Raw genomic sequence first — 14,355 nt, forward strand, 5'->3', positions numbered from 1 at the left:
AAGACTAGACAGTCATGTTTTATTCCTTAGTTCCACCTGGAAACCCAAAAGGGCCATTTGTTAAACCAAATTTCTGTTCAGCTGAAACTGTGGGACTTCCTGTGGGTCCTTTTGACCTCCTTAAAAGTAGCTGGAGCTGGATGAGATTCAGCAAACAGGTAGATAATTTTTGCATTTACATTTTATGTGCCCTTCTGTACCTTGAGCTGCAAAACTTTTCTCATATTTATCCCAAATCTCCCTAATCTCCTTTTCTGCAAATAAACTCTTAATCCTATTCTTAATTGCTTGGAGATATATTGGTCATCCTTCTTCTATGGCAACTTTTGCACCCTTGGAAAAAGCGTTTTTATCTCAGAGAAGCTACATGGTTAAATCATGAATGGAATATTTGGACTTCTGCATCCTGCTAAGACCCATTCAGAACAGTGCTGCAAATCTCCTTTTCCCTGTTCATCACTTTGAGTATGTTCTTCTTCCCTATAAACCCTGCCACCGGCTCCTCGCTCCCAAGCACGTCAGACATAAGTTGCTTTCCTCACCTTCAGTGCCCTCTATGTCCTGTTTGTGGTTGATCTTTGTCTGTGATTGATTACCCAGCCTCCATCATTTCCCTTTGTGTTTTCTACCTTGCTGCTTTGAACCACAGTATTTAATGTCAGGACCCTGCTGTAAATATCTGCACAAGTGCCCCATCACTTTCCTTCAGATTCTTGTTTCTATTGTTCCTTTACATGAAACTACCATTTTTTTCTGTAGTCTGTAACCTCTGCCAGTCAAACTAAGATGTTGCGCTGCTTCATCAGCATCGGCCTCTATTAATTTGCTCTTTTTTGTCTTACACTTACATCACAGATACTTGGGATGTGTATTCTGGTTTTGCTCTGTGTTTAACCAACACCCTAAAAAATGCTGTTCCATCCATGCCTCTGGCTTTTAGACAGCATGGGAAAAATAAGATCACCTAGCAGCGGAGGCAAAAGGATTCATTTAACAGACTGGTAAATGTAAAAAATATGCTTCTGCTCCTGGTGACTTTGAAGACTTCACTTTTTCCACTAATGTCAGTTGAGCCAGAGTTTCACAATATACTTTGCTTGCATTGGGTTTTGTTTCTGCTTTGTGTTGAGATGCATTTGTAAAACACCCTTACTAGAAGGAAAAAGTACTAGGAATTTGAATTCTGGTGGGGACACTTGTCTGTAAGAAAGCAAGCACATACATACCTAGTCTTCAAAGGTCCACAGGCAATCAATACCAAAGGATTGGATTAGCCTTTTATGACCTGAAGATGGTCGTTAAGTGGAGTTACTCATCTGGATCAACTTGCACACCTATTTACGAACTTTACTGAATTGTGGCCTTAGATAATAAAAAAATATCTGACTGGTGCCAGAGGGGAAGCCAAATCCAATTCTCGTAAAATCCCTAGTGTTCGGAGGCCATTACATGTCTCCTTATAAAGATGAATTTTAAATTCTTTGCTCCGACTCTTGGTGTTCGGAGTTGGCTTGTAGCAGCTCTCCTGTGGCATGGAGCTGATTACACTGAAAATCAAGTCAGATAAGTCTGCAAACTTCTCACTTTCTGTAGTGCTCCAGCTGGGCAGAAAATCAATGTACTTAGCAACAGCAGTGACACCCATTGGATTAAGTATGTTCAAATCTGCAAATGAAAAGTGGGCTTGATGCTAAAATTTTCATCTCTGTGTGAACTAAGTGTATGTGAAGGGATGGAAACTTTTTAGTGCTTGATAGAAATGAATGGAGAAAAAATAATTTTAGATTGTTTTTTGGAATCTCTTTATTTGGCTGATTTCACAGTTTTATTATGTGTATCTTACTAAATCCTGTCTTCATTTCATACTAATACTTGCTTGGCAGTGTCTATGGATAGCTTATATTAAAAAATGAAAAACCCTCACAAGTCACTGGAGCTGGCTTCATTGACTTATGACTTCATGTATTTTCTGCCATGGAGGTAAATGTAGCCTACCATTTTACTAGGCAGGGATCAGCAAAGTAAATACAAAGGTTTAAACAACTAAATTCATACCTGGGGGTATAGGTGAAGTCAATTATCTATTCAGATTTCAGCCATATCTCCTTGTGCTTATTTTCTTGCTGTTTAAATAAGTTGTTTATACTGTTAACCATTGTTTTTTTTGTCATGCTAGTACAACCAGGTTGTGGAGAATAATTCATTTTTTCCCCATTAAAGTAATGATTATTGCTTTCTACATAGACAACTTCATTTAATTATGACCTCATCTACTAACAACAATCAGCTTTATGTTTATCTCTTTATCATTATCCCAAGAAGTAAAGAATGGCTTGCCTTTTGATGCAAAGATAAATTTTTATTTCTCTCCAGCATTTCTCGATAAACTCAATCTCTTAAATTGGAATCCTAAGAAACACCTTTAGCATCTTTTTTTTTTTTCTTTTATGCAGCTGCTGGAGAAGAGAATGTATTCAGTTTGATAAACTAAAGGGCACAGGCCTGTTTTCTTATCTGGATAAATCTGAAGCAGCACTAATATATTAATCATTGTGCAGAAACTGTCAGGGCAGTCTATGAAATGCTTGTGACAATCAAGGGCAAGTGTCATCTTTACAATTGTGAAGTCTGAACTGAGGCAATATAAGACTCAAAACTTTGAGTGCTTGAAATTAAGAAACCAAATATGAATGTAGGAATCCATACAAAGACAGGATTTTCAGTGTCATATGGAAGATAGGAAATGAGGTAGAAACAAAAACTACCATGACAGTCTCAAAAATTCATGTTAATTTTGAGGTTAAACTCCCAACATCAAAATCTCTTATTCCTACAATTCTCAGAGAACACATTTGTGTCTTTCCTGCTGTTAAATCCACAAAGTTGTCTAACTTTAATATTTCTTCACTTTATCATACACCCTTGCCTAGTTTTGGGGCTATTATGAGAAAAACAGCATAGGTGTCTTAGCACTTATGACACAAAAAATTGTCATTAAGTAAATCTACAAGTCATCTTTCTGGCCAACCATTGAATTTCCTTTACGTGAATTTTGACAGATGGTCTAGATCAAAATCAAAACCATAAAACTGAGTAACATGATGACTAATAACTTCCTGTGTGAAAACCCTGATTAAATGGGCAGTTTTAATTGATCGCTGCACACAGTGTTGTTAATCTGGGGAACTCCACAACTGAATTAACATTTTCCGCCCTACAGCAACAAGGAAGAATTAAAGCTATTATAATCTGTTTTTCATTCTTTCACTATAGCCATCATGGCCCAGCACCGAATATGACAATAAAGCTGAAGAAAAAGTAATTAGAACAATCTATTTGGGAAATTAGTCCTTTTCTCTGTTCATGATTTGCAAATCAGCAGATTGCAATTCTTGCACATTTCTTTGTGTGTTTGACATTCCTAGGTTTTAGGAACCTATTTGAACTGTGGCTCATTCAGGATCTCTTTGTGGGAAACCTTTCAGCGATGAGTGCTGTTCAAACTGAGCTATTCAAGCTTTGTGATTAAGTTGTGTCATATCCATGACTGGGTTACTTCATGTCTAAAATAACATCTCCCTGCACCCCTGAGATAATTTTTTTGTGGTGGTGAATTGTATTTTAGGAACTATAAAAGATTCTGTAGGTACCTACATTTCACAGTTCCCAATCTTTCATATAAAACAGAAATTAGATTCTCCCAACACTGGTAAAAAGTAAGTGAAAAAAGAAACCCAGAAAATTCAAGTTGAAATGTCATTACTAACACAGCACAGTGATAGAAACCAGGTCTTTATTAACCTGTATCCAGCCATGCCCACTGTACTGACATCTCAGGAAAGAGATCTACATTATCGTGGGAAAATCAATGAAGTTTACTGCTTAATATGCAGTACCTGTCAATACCACAAATAAAACCTGTGTCAGGCTGTGTTGGACAGGTAGCAGAAGAAAAATAGTGGAGAAAAGTCAGTGGAGTGTTGAAGGTGCACACTGAGATTTTGGGGTTCCTAGATTCAATTTCCATCTCAGCCACAAACTCCCCCTGAGACCTTGTCCAAATCAGAAGAAAGACTTATGAACATTAAGTGGGACTTAAATGGGGTTTTGTGTTGTGTAAATCGAAGACTTTGATCCTTAAAGCCATTTCTTTGTCTCACGGGTATGTGGAATATATTAGCATTTTTACAAGGGAAGGTCCCTTAGAGCTTAGAGCTGTGGTTGGGCTAATGCCCAGCACGGCACCAGGCACCACCTTATGCCCTAGCACCGGCAGGGTGCCCATTGTTTTAGTACTGCTTGGCATCTCATAAAACGAAGAGTAATTAACAGAAGTAATTAAAAAAAACAGAAAAACACACCACATATTTCTGGGAAAAAAAGTCTTCACCACTGTTTTGCAAAAATGACAAAATGTTGTGGCAGTTTTTGCTAAAATCAGTACAATTTAATGAAAAAGATCAGCTCAAAATGGCATTTCCTGAAATGGTTCATGGCTGAAAGAAAACCTAACGAAATCTGTCAAACCAGCTAGTCTTCTATCTAAAGTACAATAAAATAATCATGATTACCATGTGGACTTCAGATAACTTTTAATATATTAACTCTGTCATTGCTCCTGTGAGCTGAAGCAATATGATTAGCCCAGTTCCAGAACAGAAGCATTGAATTTTGTATTACAACATTTTTGAAAGTGTTTAGATGCCTATGGAGGTAGAGTAGCATCAAGTTTTTCAAATATAGAGAGGAGTCAGGTACTGAGGCACTATCTATTTGTTTCTTTAGAGATCTGAATACTTTTAAAATTGTGGTTGTCATCATTTTGGAAAGAGCAAGGATTGCAATTCCAGCCTCTTTCCTTCCAACCCCACTCACTCTTCCACCAGACCAGGCTGCCTCAGTCCAACATAAGCTGTTTACACCAGACCTTCAGTCACACTGCTTTATACAGCAGAAGTAATAAATTCACTTACTTGTGCAAGTCTTGTTGTATTTAGGGTTCTCTTGAGGAAACCCTTCCAACCGGCATTGGAACCTGTGCTGCCAAAATTCCTGAAACCATGGATTTCGGTGATTGGTTTCTGGCCGAAGTTGTAGGTAGTAATCATCAAACCATTTCACGTCAGGAGACTGGAGCTTGATCGTTATTCCACCGACAGCTTCACGTTGATACCCGTCTGTCACGTCGTACCTGTCTGCCCAGCCATCACTGCAAGGACAAGTGAAAGAGAGACAACATTAACCATTCAAAGGAATAAGAACTTTCTTAAAAATAAAATTCGGAGCCTAAGAGCACACACCCACACCTGTGATTCTGAGTGGAGTTTAGTAAACACCCTGTAATACCTCTAGTAGAAGAATTCAGTGTTCTCCTTTTCCTTATGTTTGCTTGTGATTGGCACCTTCTACTTAGATGATATATTCTTCATCCTCCACTTCAGGTAATTGAAACAACATTAAAAATCACAGATCCTGAAATCTGCTGTGTGTAAGCACATCTCTGCATCATGCTAAGCCTCACTGAGCTCTGGAGAGAAATCTTGGATTTGGTGTTTTACTGACACTGGGTTGATACTACTCTTACCTGAAAGGAGGTGACCTTGAGGACAGGACCCCTTACAGTGCGAAGGGCAGGACTATGTTGCAGACCGTGCACATACTGCACAATGGAGCCTGGCACAAAGAGCCAGAAGCAAATTTTAAATGGGCTGACACTGCTCAAGCAGAAATACCAGCTCAGAGCTCAGATGCTGAGACAGTACGGCATTGCATCTGAAGCAATAAATCCTCTCTGCAGACATGACTAATGAAGCTGGCCAGAGCATCATGCAGATCCATGTGTTGCTCCTGTTTCTTGGTTGCTTGTGGCTGGAGTATTATGGAGTTGTGTGACACTGTACTGCACGCAGAATTTTAATACCCTTCTGTTAACCTTTGTGCTTGCAATACTCTGACCACAAGTAGCCAGAAGTGACTGAAAACCCAAATCAAACAAGATGTCACAAACTTCTCAGGGCAATTCTCCTCTCCCCGGTTTCACAATGGATTTTCTTGGAAGTACTGACATTTACAAAGTTTCACTCAACTCACTAAGAATGTACGTATCTCATTAGAGCATTGCAGATTTCTACTGTTTTATCATGAACATGATATTTCAGTTTTTCAAAAGCCCCAGGTCTTACAGTTAGAGAATTGTAGAAGAATCTCAGACTGGGTTTTTTCCCCTCTAAAAAGGCACTGATGTTAATGACTATAGAGAGCACCTTTAAAACCTAAACGTCGAATAACTGAAGGATAAAAAATAAGTTTAATTTGTCTTATTTTAAAACTTGATGAGTTGTTTAAAGCTATCCCTAACTATTTTAAGTTAGTCGTAGCATAACTGATTTAGGTGACCTTTATCTGTATGGTTCTGTTCTATTTTGATCATTCGCTGCCTGGCTTAAACTTTGCTCCTATATTGCAAAGCACGCAGGAAGCCTGCTGCAGTCACTTGGCCCCCAGCATATTCCCTGTTTTCTACATGGGGACTCAGCTGTCCTCACACGGTGCAGAAGTCAAGACCTCAGACAGTGACTCCTTCTGCACAAGACACTGGTTTCATCGAAGCCTGGACTCTTGACTACAACTTATTAGCACAGCTGCAATGTCAAGAAATAGCAGCTTCACCAGGGGCAAAAATAATATCCACTGTCTGGAATGAAAATGAAGGGATTATTAAACATGCTTCAGATTTCAAATGCACTAATTTACTCAGCACAAAAGAGTAAAATACACTTTCATGAAAGGAGAAAGATGAGCACTGATGTTCAGCTCGAATACAGCACTTGGAAAATTTACCTTCAGGCTTAGATCCAATTAGGGATGAACACAGGTGTTAATGTTCCCAGCCACACTCAGGAGGCTCAGTACAGGCAAACACTCCCTACCTTCCACCAGGACTATTTACTGGACAAAGAGTTAGAACCATTTATGGGTTGTTTTGTAATAAAAGCCGCAGAAAATATTTTAAATTTATGAGCTATTTAACCTTTTCTTTGAAACATTCATCTTAATCTTTGGCAAGTTTTTAAACAATTTTATCCATCCTCATAAAATCTGACAGGTTTTATGAATGCAGGAAGTGACAGGTTTTCTGTAGTGCATTTTTTTTTCACTGAATAGAATTTAAGAGAATTAGAGCTGTGCTGTCAGTATCCCAGCTTTATGAGTTGTCTCATAAACAACTTAGAAAAAAACTATTTTCTTGTAATTAATTTCTTTATCATTTTTCAGAGGAACAGTTTTGTAGATCTAATCCAGCAGAGTGCTATAAAATTTATAGTATTACTTTATGAATAGTTATCCCCTCTAAGAAGATTTGCTACAGAGATACCATTTTATAACTTTAAGTTATTAAAAAAGATAAAAATAACAACTTCATATTACATAACTCTTCTTCTCAACTTTTCCACAGAAGGACTTCTTAATTCAACAGAACTGCTTTTCATTCAAATAAGTATTTCAGCTTAGCTTCTCGGGCAAAAGGCTTTTTAGAGCATTATATAAAAGATGTACTCAAACTGTGTCTTGTAGAGACAACAGTGTAGAGATAACGAAGCCTCAGACAGACAAGGTGGTAAAGAAAATGCTAAATTAATATCATAGAGTCATAGAGTGGGTTGGGTTGGAAGGGACCTTAAAGATCATCTAGTTCCAACCCCCCTGCCATGGGCAGGGACACCTTCCACTAGACCCGGTTGCTCAAAGCCCCATCCAACCTGGCCTTGAACACTGCCAGGGATGGGGCAGCCACAACCTCTCTGGGCAACCTGTTCCAGCGCCTCACCACCCTCACAGTGAAGAATTTCTTCTTTACATCTAATCTAAATCTACCCTCTTTCAGTTTAAAGCCATTACCCCTTGTCCTATCACTACATGCCCTTGTAAAAAGTCCCTCTCCAGCATTCTTGTAGACGCTCTTTAGGTACTGGAAGGCTGCTATAAGGTGTCCCCGGAGCCTTCTCTTCTCCAGGCTGAACAACCCCAGCTCTCTCAGCCTGTCCTCGTAGGAGAGGTGCTTCAGCCCCTGATCATCTTCGTGACCCTCCTCTGGACTCGCTCATACAGGTCCGTATACTTCTTATGTCAGGGCCCCCAGAGCCCCCAAGGCCAGCGAAAGTGGAGTAGGAAAACAGGCTTCCATGAATATAAAAAACCCACTGGTAGTGTGTGACATTTAAATTCTGCACCCACAGTAGAGTAACAACACTTATGGAATGTTGATGACAGGATGATATAGATGTATTTGGGATATTAGACCTGTGGCATCCTCTGAACCCTGTAAAGGGTGTGAAGATGAGGGAGAAGGGGACAGAGAGGGAGATACCCGCTTACTTTCATAGTCCTGCCTCTCCCTCTTTAGACCTTCTTTCTTCTCCTAATGGCTTAATTTCATTGCAGTAGCTGGCGATATCATTGTACTCCATTGGTGGTTGCATTATGAAAGGTTCAAAATTGTATTATCCATTGCTACAATCTACTGGTTCAACTGAAGAAAGATGCTCTGGCACCAGAAATTGGCTATGACAAGGAGCTCCAAATGAAGTCCAGTATAATCTCCACTCTCACCCACAGAGAGTAAGGTGCATAGGTGCAAGGTGCATAGGTTACCACTAACACAGTGCAGGACTGCATGCTGGTGAGAGAAACAGTTCTTTATGTTAGCAGTGGGGTGTAGAGGATATTTAGGTGAACAAGTGGTTAAGAAAAGCTTCCTCACAGGTAGTAAAATAAGTTCAGGTGAACAGTATTCCAATAATGGCTATGGAAGAGTCCAAACAGATTAAATGGGACATGGATATCCTTAACAGATCACTACACTAGTTCATTTTTTTTTCACTTGCATGGACATTGTGCTTTCCAATTTTTTTCTGATTAGGTGATTAGGTGATTCTGATTATTAGAAATAGATGGTGTTGGTTTTTAACCAATGGGCAAATGTCCTTAAAGTGATCCCACCAAGACTTAAAGATAAAGTTGTGTATGAAGAAACCTTGCTGTGAAAGAAAGCAGTAGTTGCACAGCTGCAGCACCAAAAGTAAAAGCCCCTAGCTGACATACCTGTCAGGTGTATGTAATAATTCATATATATCATTCATCTGGCTGCCTTCAATATTACACTCACATTCAACACAGTGGGGAATCATATTTCAGGATCATGACATGTTTTCCCCTCATCCAGTTCTCTTGTGTGTATATTCTTGGCCGTCAGACTAATGTCTGGCCTATTTTCCTTAAAGGCTGGTGTGTGATACAGAATAATAACCATACTGTATCAAACAAAATATATAGTTGTTAATGATGTTTCTAACAAAAAAAAAAAAAGAAAAAAATACCATTTAAGAAAGTTCTTGCGCACCAAAGAAAATGCGGAATCACAGAAGGAAGGAAAAAGGGAAAAGTGGCTTTTACTGTTGCAGTACTAGCAAGCGATGAACTTGAAATGGGAGGGCCATTATCATGATGTTCTTTATCCGTTATCAGATCCTATTTGCATGTGTACCTTGTCCCAGCTACCATTTTTTGAAGGATATGACAGGGTGATGGAGATTTTAGTGAAAAAATATCCTTCAGCAAACAGAGGGGAAGAGTTCTGCTCCTTTGTTAGAGGTCTGTTTAGTTTACTCACAGTAAATCACAACATAGCTTTATGTCACAGAAAGGCTGCAATAAATGACGTCACAGAGCCACCAATATTTACAAAATTTATTAATGAATAAATATAACAATGAATAAGTATAAACACAATAGAATAATTCAGTGTTTTAGATCATTACTGTACATACAATTACTTTTAAACATCTGAAGAGAAAAACAGAGACAAATGAGACCCTATTTAAATGACTGGGTTACACAGCTGTGATCACAGATCATGAGCACTCTGCTCGCTTCCTTCCCTACAACCCTGGATGCTAATGGTAGGGAAAAAGCCTTCAGACTCTAGCTGAGCATACCTGAACAAGCAGGACTGTCACTGCAGAACCAGTATGTATTGTTATACTGTATGTAAATAGAAGATAGAGGTGCAGACTTTTTAGGATTATGTTTGCTATGGTAAAATGTGAGAAACTGGAATGTGGCTTTCTGGATTTTCTGTTTTGACCTTTCCCATCTTTCCCATCTTTCCCATCTTCCATGTGAAATAGCCAGCACCAATAAGAGCTTCCCCAGATGGGTGGCACTGTTGTGCTGACTTCAATCCACTTTGCTTATCATGCACAGGGATTGTGGGAGGAAGGAAAAGCAACCTTTGACAATAAAGCATTGCTACCCAAGAAAGATGAAGTGTAGGACTGCATCTGTTGCAAAGAAATCACCTGTTTGAATGAAGTCTTTTTGTTTCTTCTGGAAAGAATCACCATTGAGGGAGGAGAACATTCAGGTGAAGAGCAGCACAGGAGCAAGCGCGTGCTTGAAGCATTTTGAAGAGGTCATCAGAAAGACACTTAATGACTATAAAGACCATTCAATATGCATGATGGTGATGGCTGCTTTGGGCTCATACAGTGCAGTCAAGAAATTGCTAGCCCTCCTGAAAAACATTTACAAAAAGGTGAAGTTAGTCAATCCCTGTCAACAATGACCTAAGCATTTAATTCCACAAAATGTCTTAAAAAAGACAAGGTGGACCTTGCTCCAAGAGCGCTCCAGATCTACTTGGTAAGTAGCATGACGATCAACAGCATGGAGTATGCTACTGATGTCAATCTGCTTATCAGGGATGACAGGGATTTGCAGAACTTACTGACACCTTCTACAGGACTAGCAAATGATTAGAGTTGCTGATCACTGTAAACAGGACAAAGGAAGAGAACTTCTGCCAGCTTAAACTAGATAAGAGAATGTGGAAACCTTAATTTCATGGTAAGGTTCATATGAGACAGTTGCTCAGAAGAGATCATTAGGCATATATAAATAAATAGATAATAGAAAAAAGATTTAATGGGTTCAGGAAAAGCAGGGAAATGGAGTAGGAAGGAAGTGTTGCATCAAGATTTCATTCACATGTTCAGAGATGCAGAAGGAATTAGGGCTGTTGATTACTGGTCATGCTTACAGGTGACAAGTATATGGTCCTTTGTGTGACAAGTGTCTGATTAATGCCATCAAATCTGGAAGATGGTGTGGAGAAAGATTTTTGTGAGCCACTACCAGAGCATTCTCCAAAGCACAGGACTTATTGATAATGAGGGGTAGGAGAAGAATGCAGTAGTTTGTCTATCAAGTTCTTGGAAAGCCTAGGTGACACTACTTGGATACAGGCTGTACCTAGTGACAAGAGAGAGGAGGTTCTTCTGTAGGTGTTTAATCAGTATGTGGGGACTGCTTGAGAAGGTTAAGACAAAAGGCAAATTGGGTAAGAACAACCATGAAAAATAGCATTTGTGACTTTTAAAAGAGCAAAGAGGAAAAATAGCAGACTTCAGTAAGCCTAGAAAATTTTAAGGTTAGATCTCTTGTAAGTAATGTCTAAGGAATTGAAGAATTTAAAAGTACTTAATTAAAAAGTGCCATGCAAAGGAAGGATAGGAAATACAGTAAAACATTAGTGTGCCCATCTCAGAGATTAAAATATACGAAAAGCAGAAGGAAGCTCAGATTTTCAAGGATGAACATGAAAGAAAAACATTAGATAGTGATAAAAAGAGAAAGGCCAAGGCACAAAACGAGCTGCAACAAACAAGGGACATCAGAAGCAAGAGAGAGCAATTCTCTAACCACTTTATTGTGAGAGGAAGAGTAAAGAAAATGTTGGCCTGCAGTTCACTACAAGGAGAAAGCTACTAAAGACAAATCCAGGACAGCTTTTAGTATCGAACTTCACAAAAGGAAAAGCTAGTGGTTAGCAACAGAGTTAAAAGGTCAACCAAAAAGTGGGAAGGTGATCTAGAAAACAGGCTCGATTGAATTAGCTGAAGATTTATAGCCTAAAGAACTGAACAATACTAGGGGAGAGATGTGATAACTGTCTTCAGGTACATAAAAAAACTGCAGCAAAAAAATCATAATTTTTTTATCATGTTGATGTAAGCATTCATGACTTAAACTGGAAGGAGAAAGACTCATTTCAGACACCAGGAAAATGTTTCTCACAGTAAAGAGTATGAGGAACTAGGATAGCTTGGAGACAATTAGGTGGTGTCAGAGAATACGATAGACAAACATCCATCTGATATAAATGACCCTGCCTTGATGAAGGGAGGACAGGAACCTACCTGACTTCTTGGTGTCCATTTTGCCCTGTATTTCTATTAGCTTATGTTGAAGTCCAACATATGTCTGGGAATGATGATTGTATTAAACCCAGTGGATTAGAGCAAGATTGCAAAGAAGGTTAAAATAATGCCCCTCCCTCACAGTTTCCCCAGCTTCTCATGATGTTTTACCTTACTTCTTTTCTTGTTATTGTATTTTTTCTGTCTCTGCAGTTGCTATGGGAAACATCAACAAAAAACAGAAATTGATTTAGGATTAATTGTGTGTTTGACTGTACACACAACCAATTCCAATGATGCAGTTGGAATACTCAGGAATGTGGGGTGGGTCACACAACTGTGCCCAACAGAATCAGGGTTCCTGTTCTAGAGAGGAAGCACTGAAATGAACCTTGTGGAAAAACACTTCCCCATGCACAGGGTGAAAGAAACAGGGGGAGAGATTCTCCTAATTAGAGCTAGCTAACATTTTACCCAGTCAAGATATTTTAAATGAAAAGGCATTTTTTTCTCTGAAGTGGAAATGCTTGTTTCTATTGCTTTTAAAACTCTCAGTCTTCTCAAAATTACTCTAAATGAAAATGATACTGTTTTACCTACTTTTTGGGGGGTGAAAAGAAGGGGTTTAGATATATTCCAAATAACACTATCTTTCAGTATAATTAAGATAATCCTTTGTGGTTTTAAAGCACAAAAGAAATTCTATGTTCCCTAATTTAGACACTTTGGTCAATAGTCTGATGTAAACACAGGTTTGGCAGTTTAAGGGCACTCGCTCAGTTTTGAATATCCATAGAGCAATTCTGTATTGTTGGCCCTATACGTAAGATCTGCTAGTTTTGTAGTCCAGATCACCTCAGTTGTGGGAATTGAAACTCTAATGCCAATTAGTCAATGATAAGATGTCAGATCTGAACAACAGCAAAGTGATTGCACAAGTTGACATGCTTACATACTAAATGGATGCAGGTTTTATTTTTAAACATTACAAGTGTTTTATACTGTTTATGACATTTCTTAAAATCTCAACTATAGGGTTCAGATTTTTCTTTATAATATTGACTTAAAGGAATGTTTTCAGATTCTTGGAAGGAATCTGAAAATCTTCCTTGAAAATCTTCCTTGCCTTCCAAGGAAGCAGGGAAAGTCTGCAATTTTTGAAGGACAAGTGGACTAAAAAAGTTTCAAAGGAGAAAATCCTGCGCTGATAAAGGGATTAAATAGATACTATAATTGATTATTTTTCCATTCAGTACCACAATATCCTTCTAGGACAGGTTCAGATTTAAGTATTCCTGAACAATGCCAATGCCTGTTATATTTTTGTTGTCTTTCCATGCAGCATCCTGACTTTATGAATCAGAATTGGAACTTCTTTTTTCTGAGAGCTGAGTATATAGGGAAAGATACACAACCCATGATTTGAAGAGTATTAATTATAATCCGCTTCAAAATTTAGCAAGTGCATATGTTGGAAAGTAAAAGAGGGGCAGAGCAACCAGCTGACACTGCAAATTGGCAGTCCCCAAAACTACTGCAACCCTTTCAGTCACTGTATTATATGAAACTTTGACCATAATCTTATTATAATTTTATTGTACTAATAAGTTAAGCAACAGTGAATTGCAAATATGACTTTTTGGCCAGTGGGGAGATTTTTTGTTAGTTGCTCACTTTAAAAAAAGCTAATCATGGGTGTACTATCAAGGTATCAGGTATTTACTATCAAGATATCAAGATTTATGGGGAAAGATCTAGAGTACATTTTCTGCCTTCTATACACTTGATATGTTGAAATGTGAAATCATCCTCCTTAAAGGGTGTGTGGTATTAAGAATTTATTTGGGTTGTTTAAATAACAAATGATGATAAATGGTAAAGTGAAAATGTGGATATTTTAAACTGGTCTTTCCCAAAGCGTACACAAATTTCTTCATGACATAATGCATTCCATACAGAGCCAGCTGACCTACCCAAACCAAATTCTATGCTATATATGTGTTATTCAAAGATTATTTGAATGCTTTTTTGTTTAAATTTTTTTCTTTTGAGAGTAAAAAGGTACATACTGTCTCTGACACAGCCAAATTCCACTAAG

At 38.4% G+C, this 14,355-nt stretch overlaps 1 protein-coding gene across 3 annotated transcripts in view; it reads right to left on the bottom strand.

Moving 5' to 3' along the window:
• The window catches only part of GRM5 (glutamate metabotropic receptor 5), a 276,585-nt gene that overhangs the window by 60,710 nt on the left and 201,520 nt on the right, over positions 1-14,355 (bottom strand). For all 3 annotated transcript variants that reach the window (XM_052812775.1, XM_052812774.1, XM_052812773.1), the window contains exon 4: positions 4,974-5,209. In XM_052812775.1, coding sequence (XP_052668735.1) covers positions 4,974-5,209 — 236 coding nt within the window. The remainder of the gene's footprint in view (positions 1-4,973; positions 5,210-14,355) is intronic.

Source organism: Harpia harpyja, chromosome 17 (assembly GCF_026419915.1).
Source record: "Harpia harpyja isolate bHarHar1 chromosome 17, bHarHar1 primary haplotype, whole genome shotgun sequence".
Classification (NCBI taxonomy): domain Eukaryota; kingdom Metazoa; phylum Chordata; class Aves; order Accipitriformes; family Accipitridae; genus Harpia; species Harpia harpyja.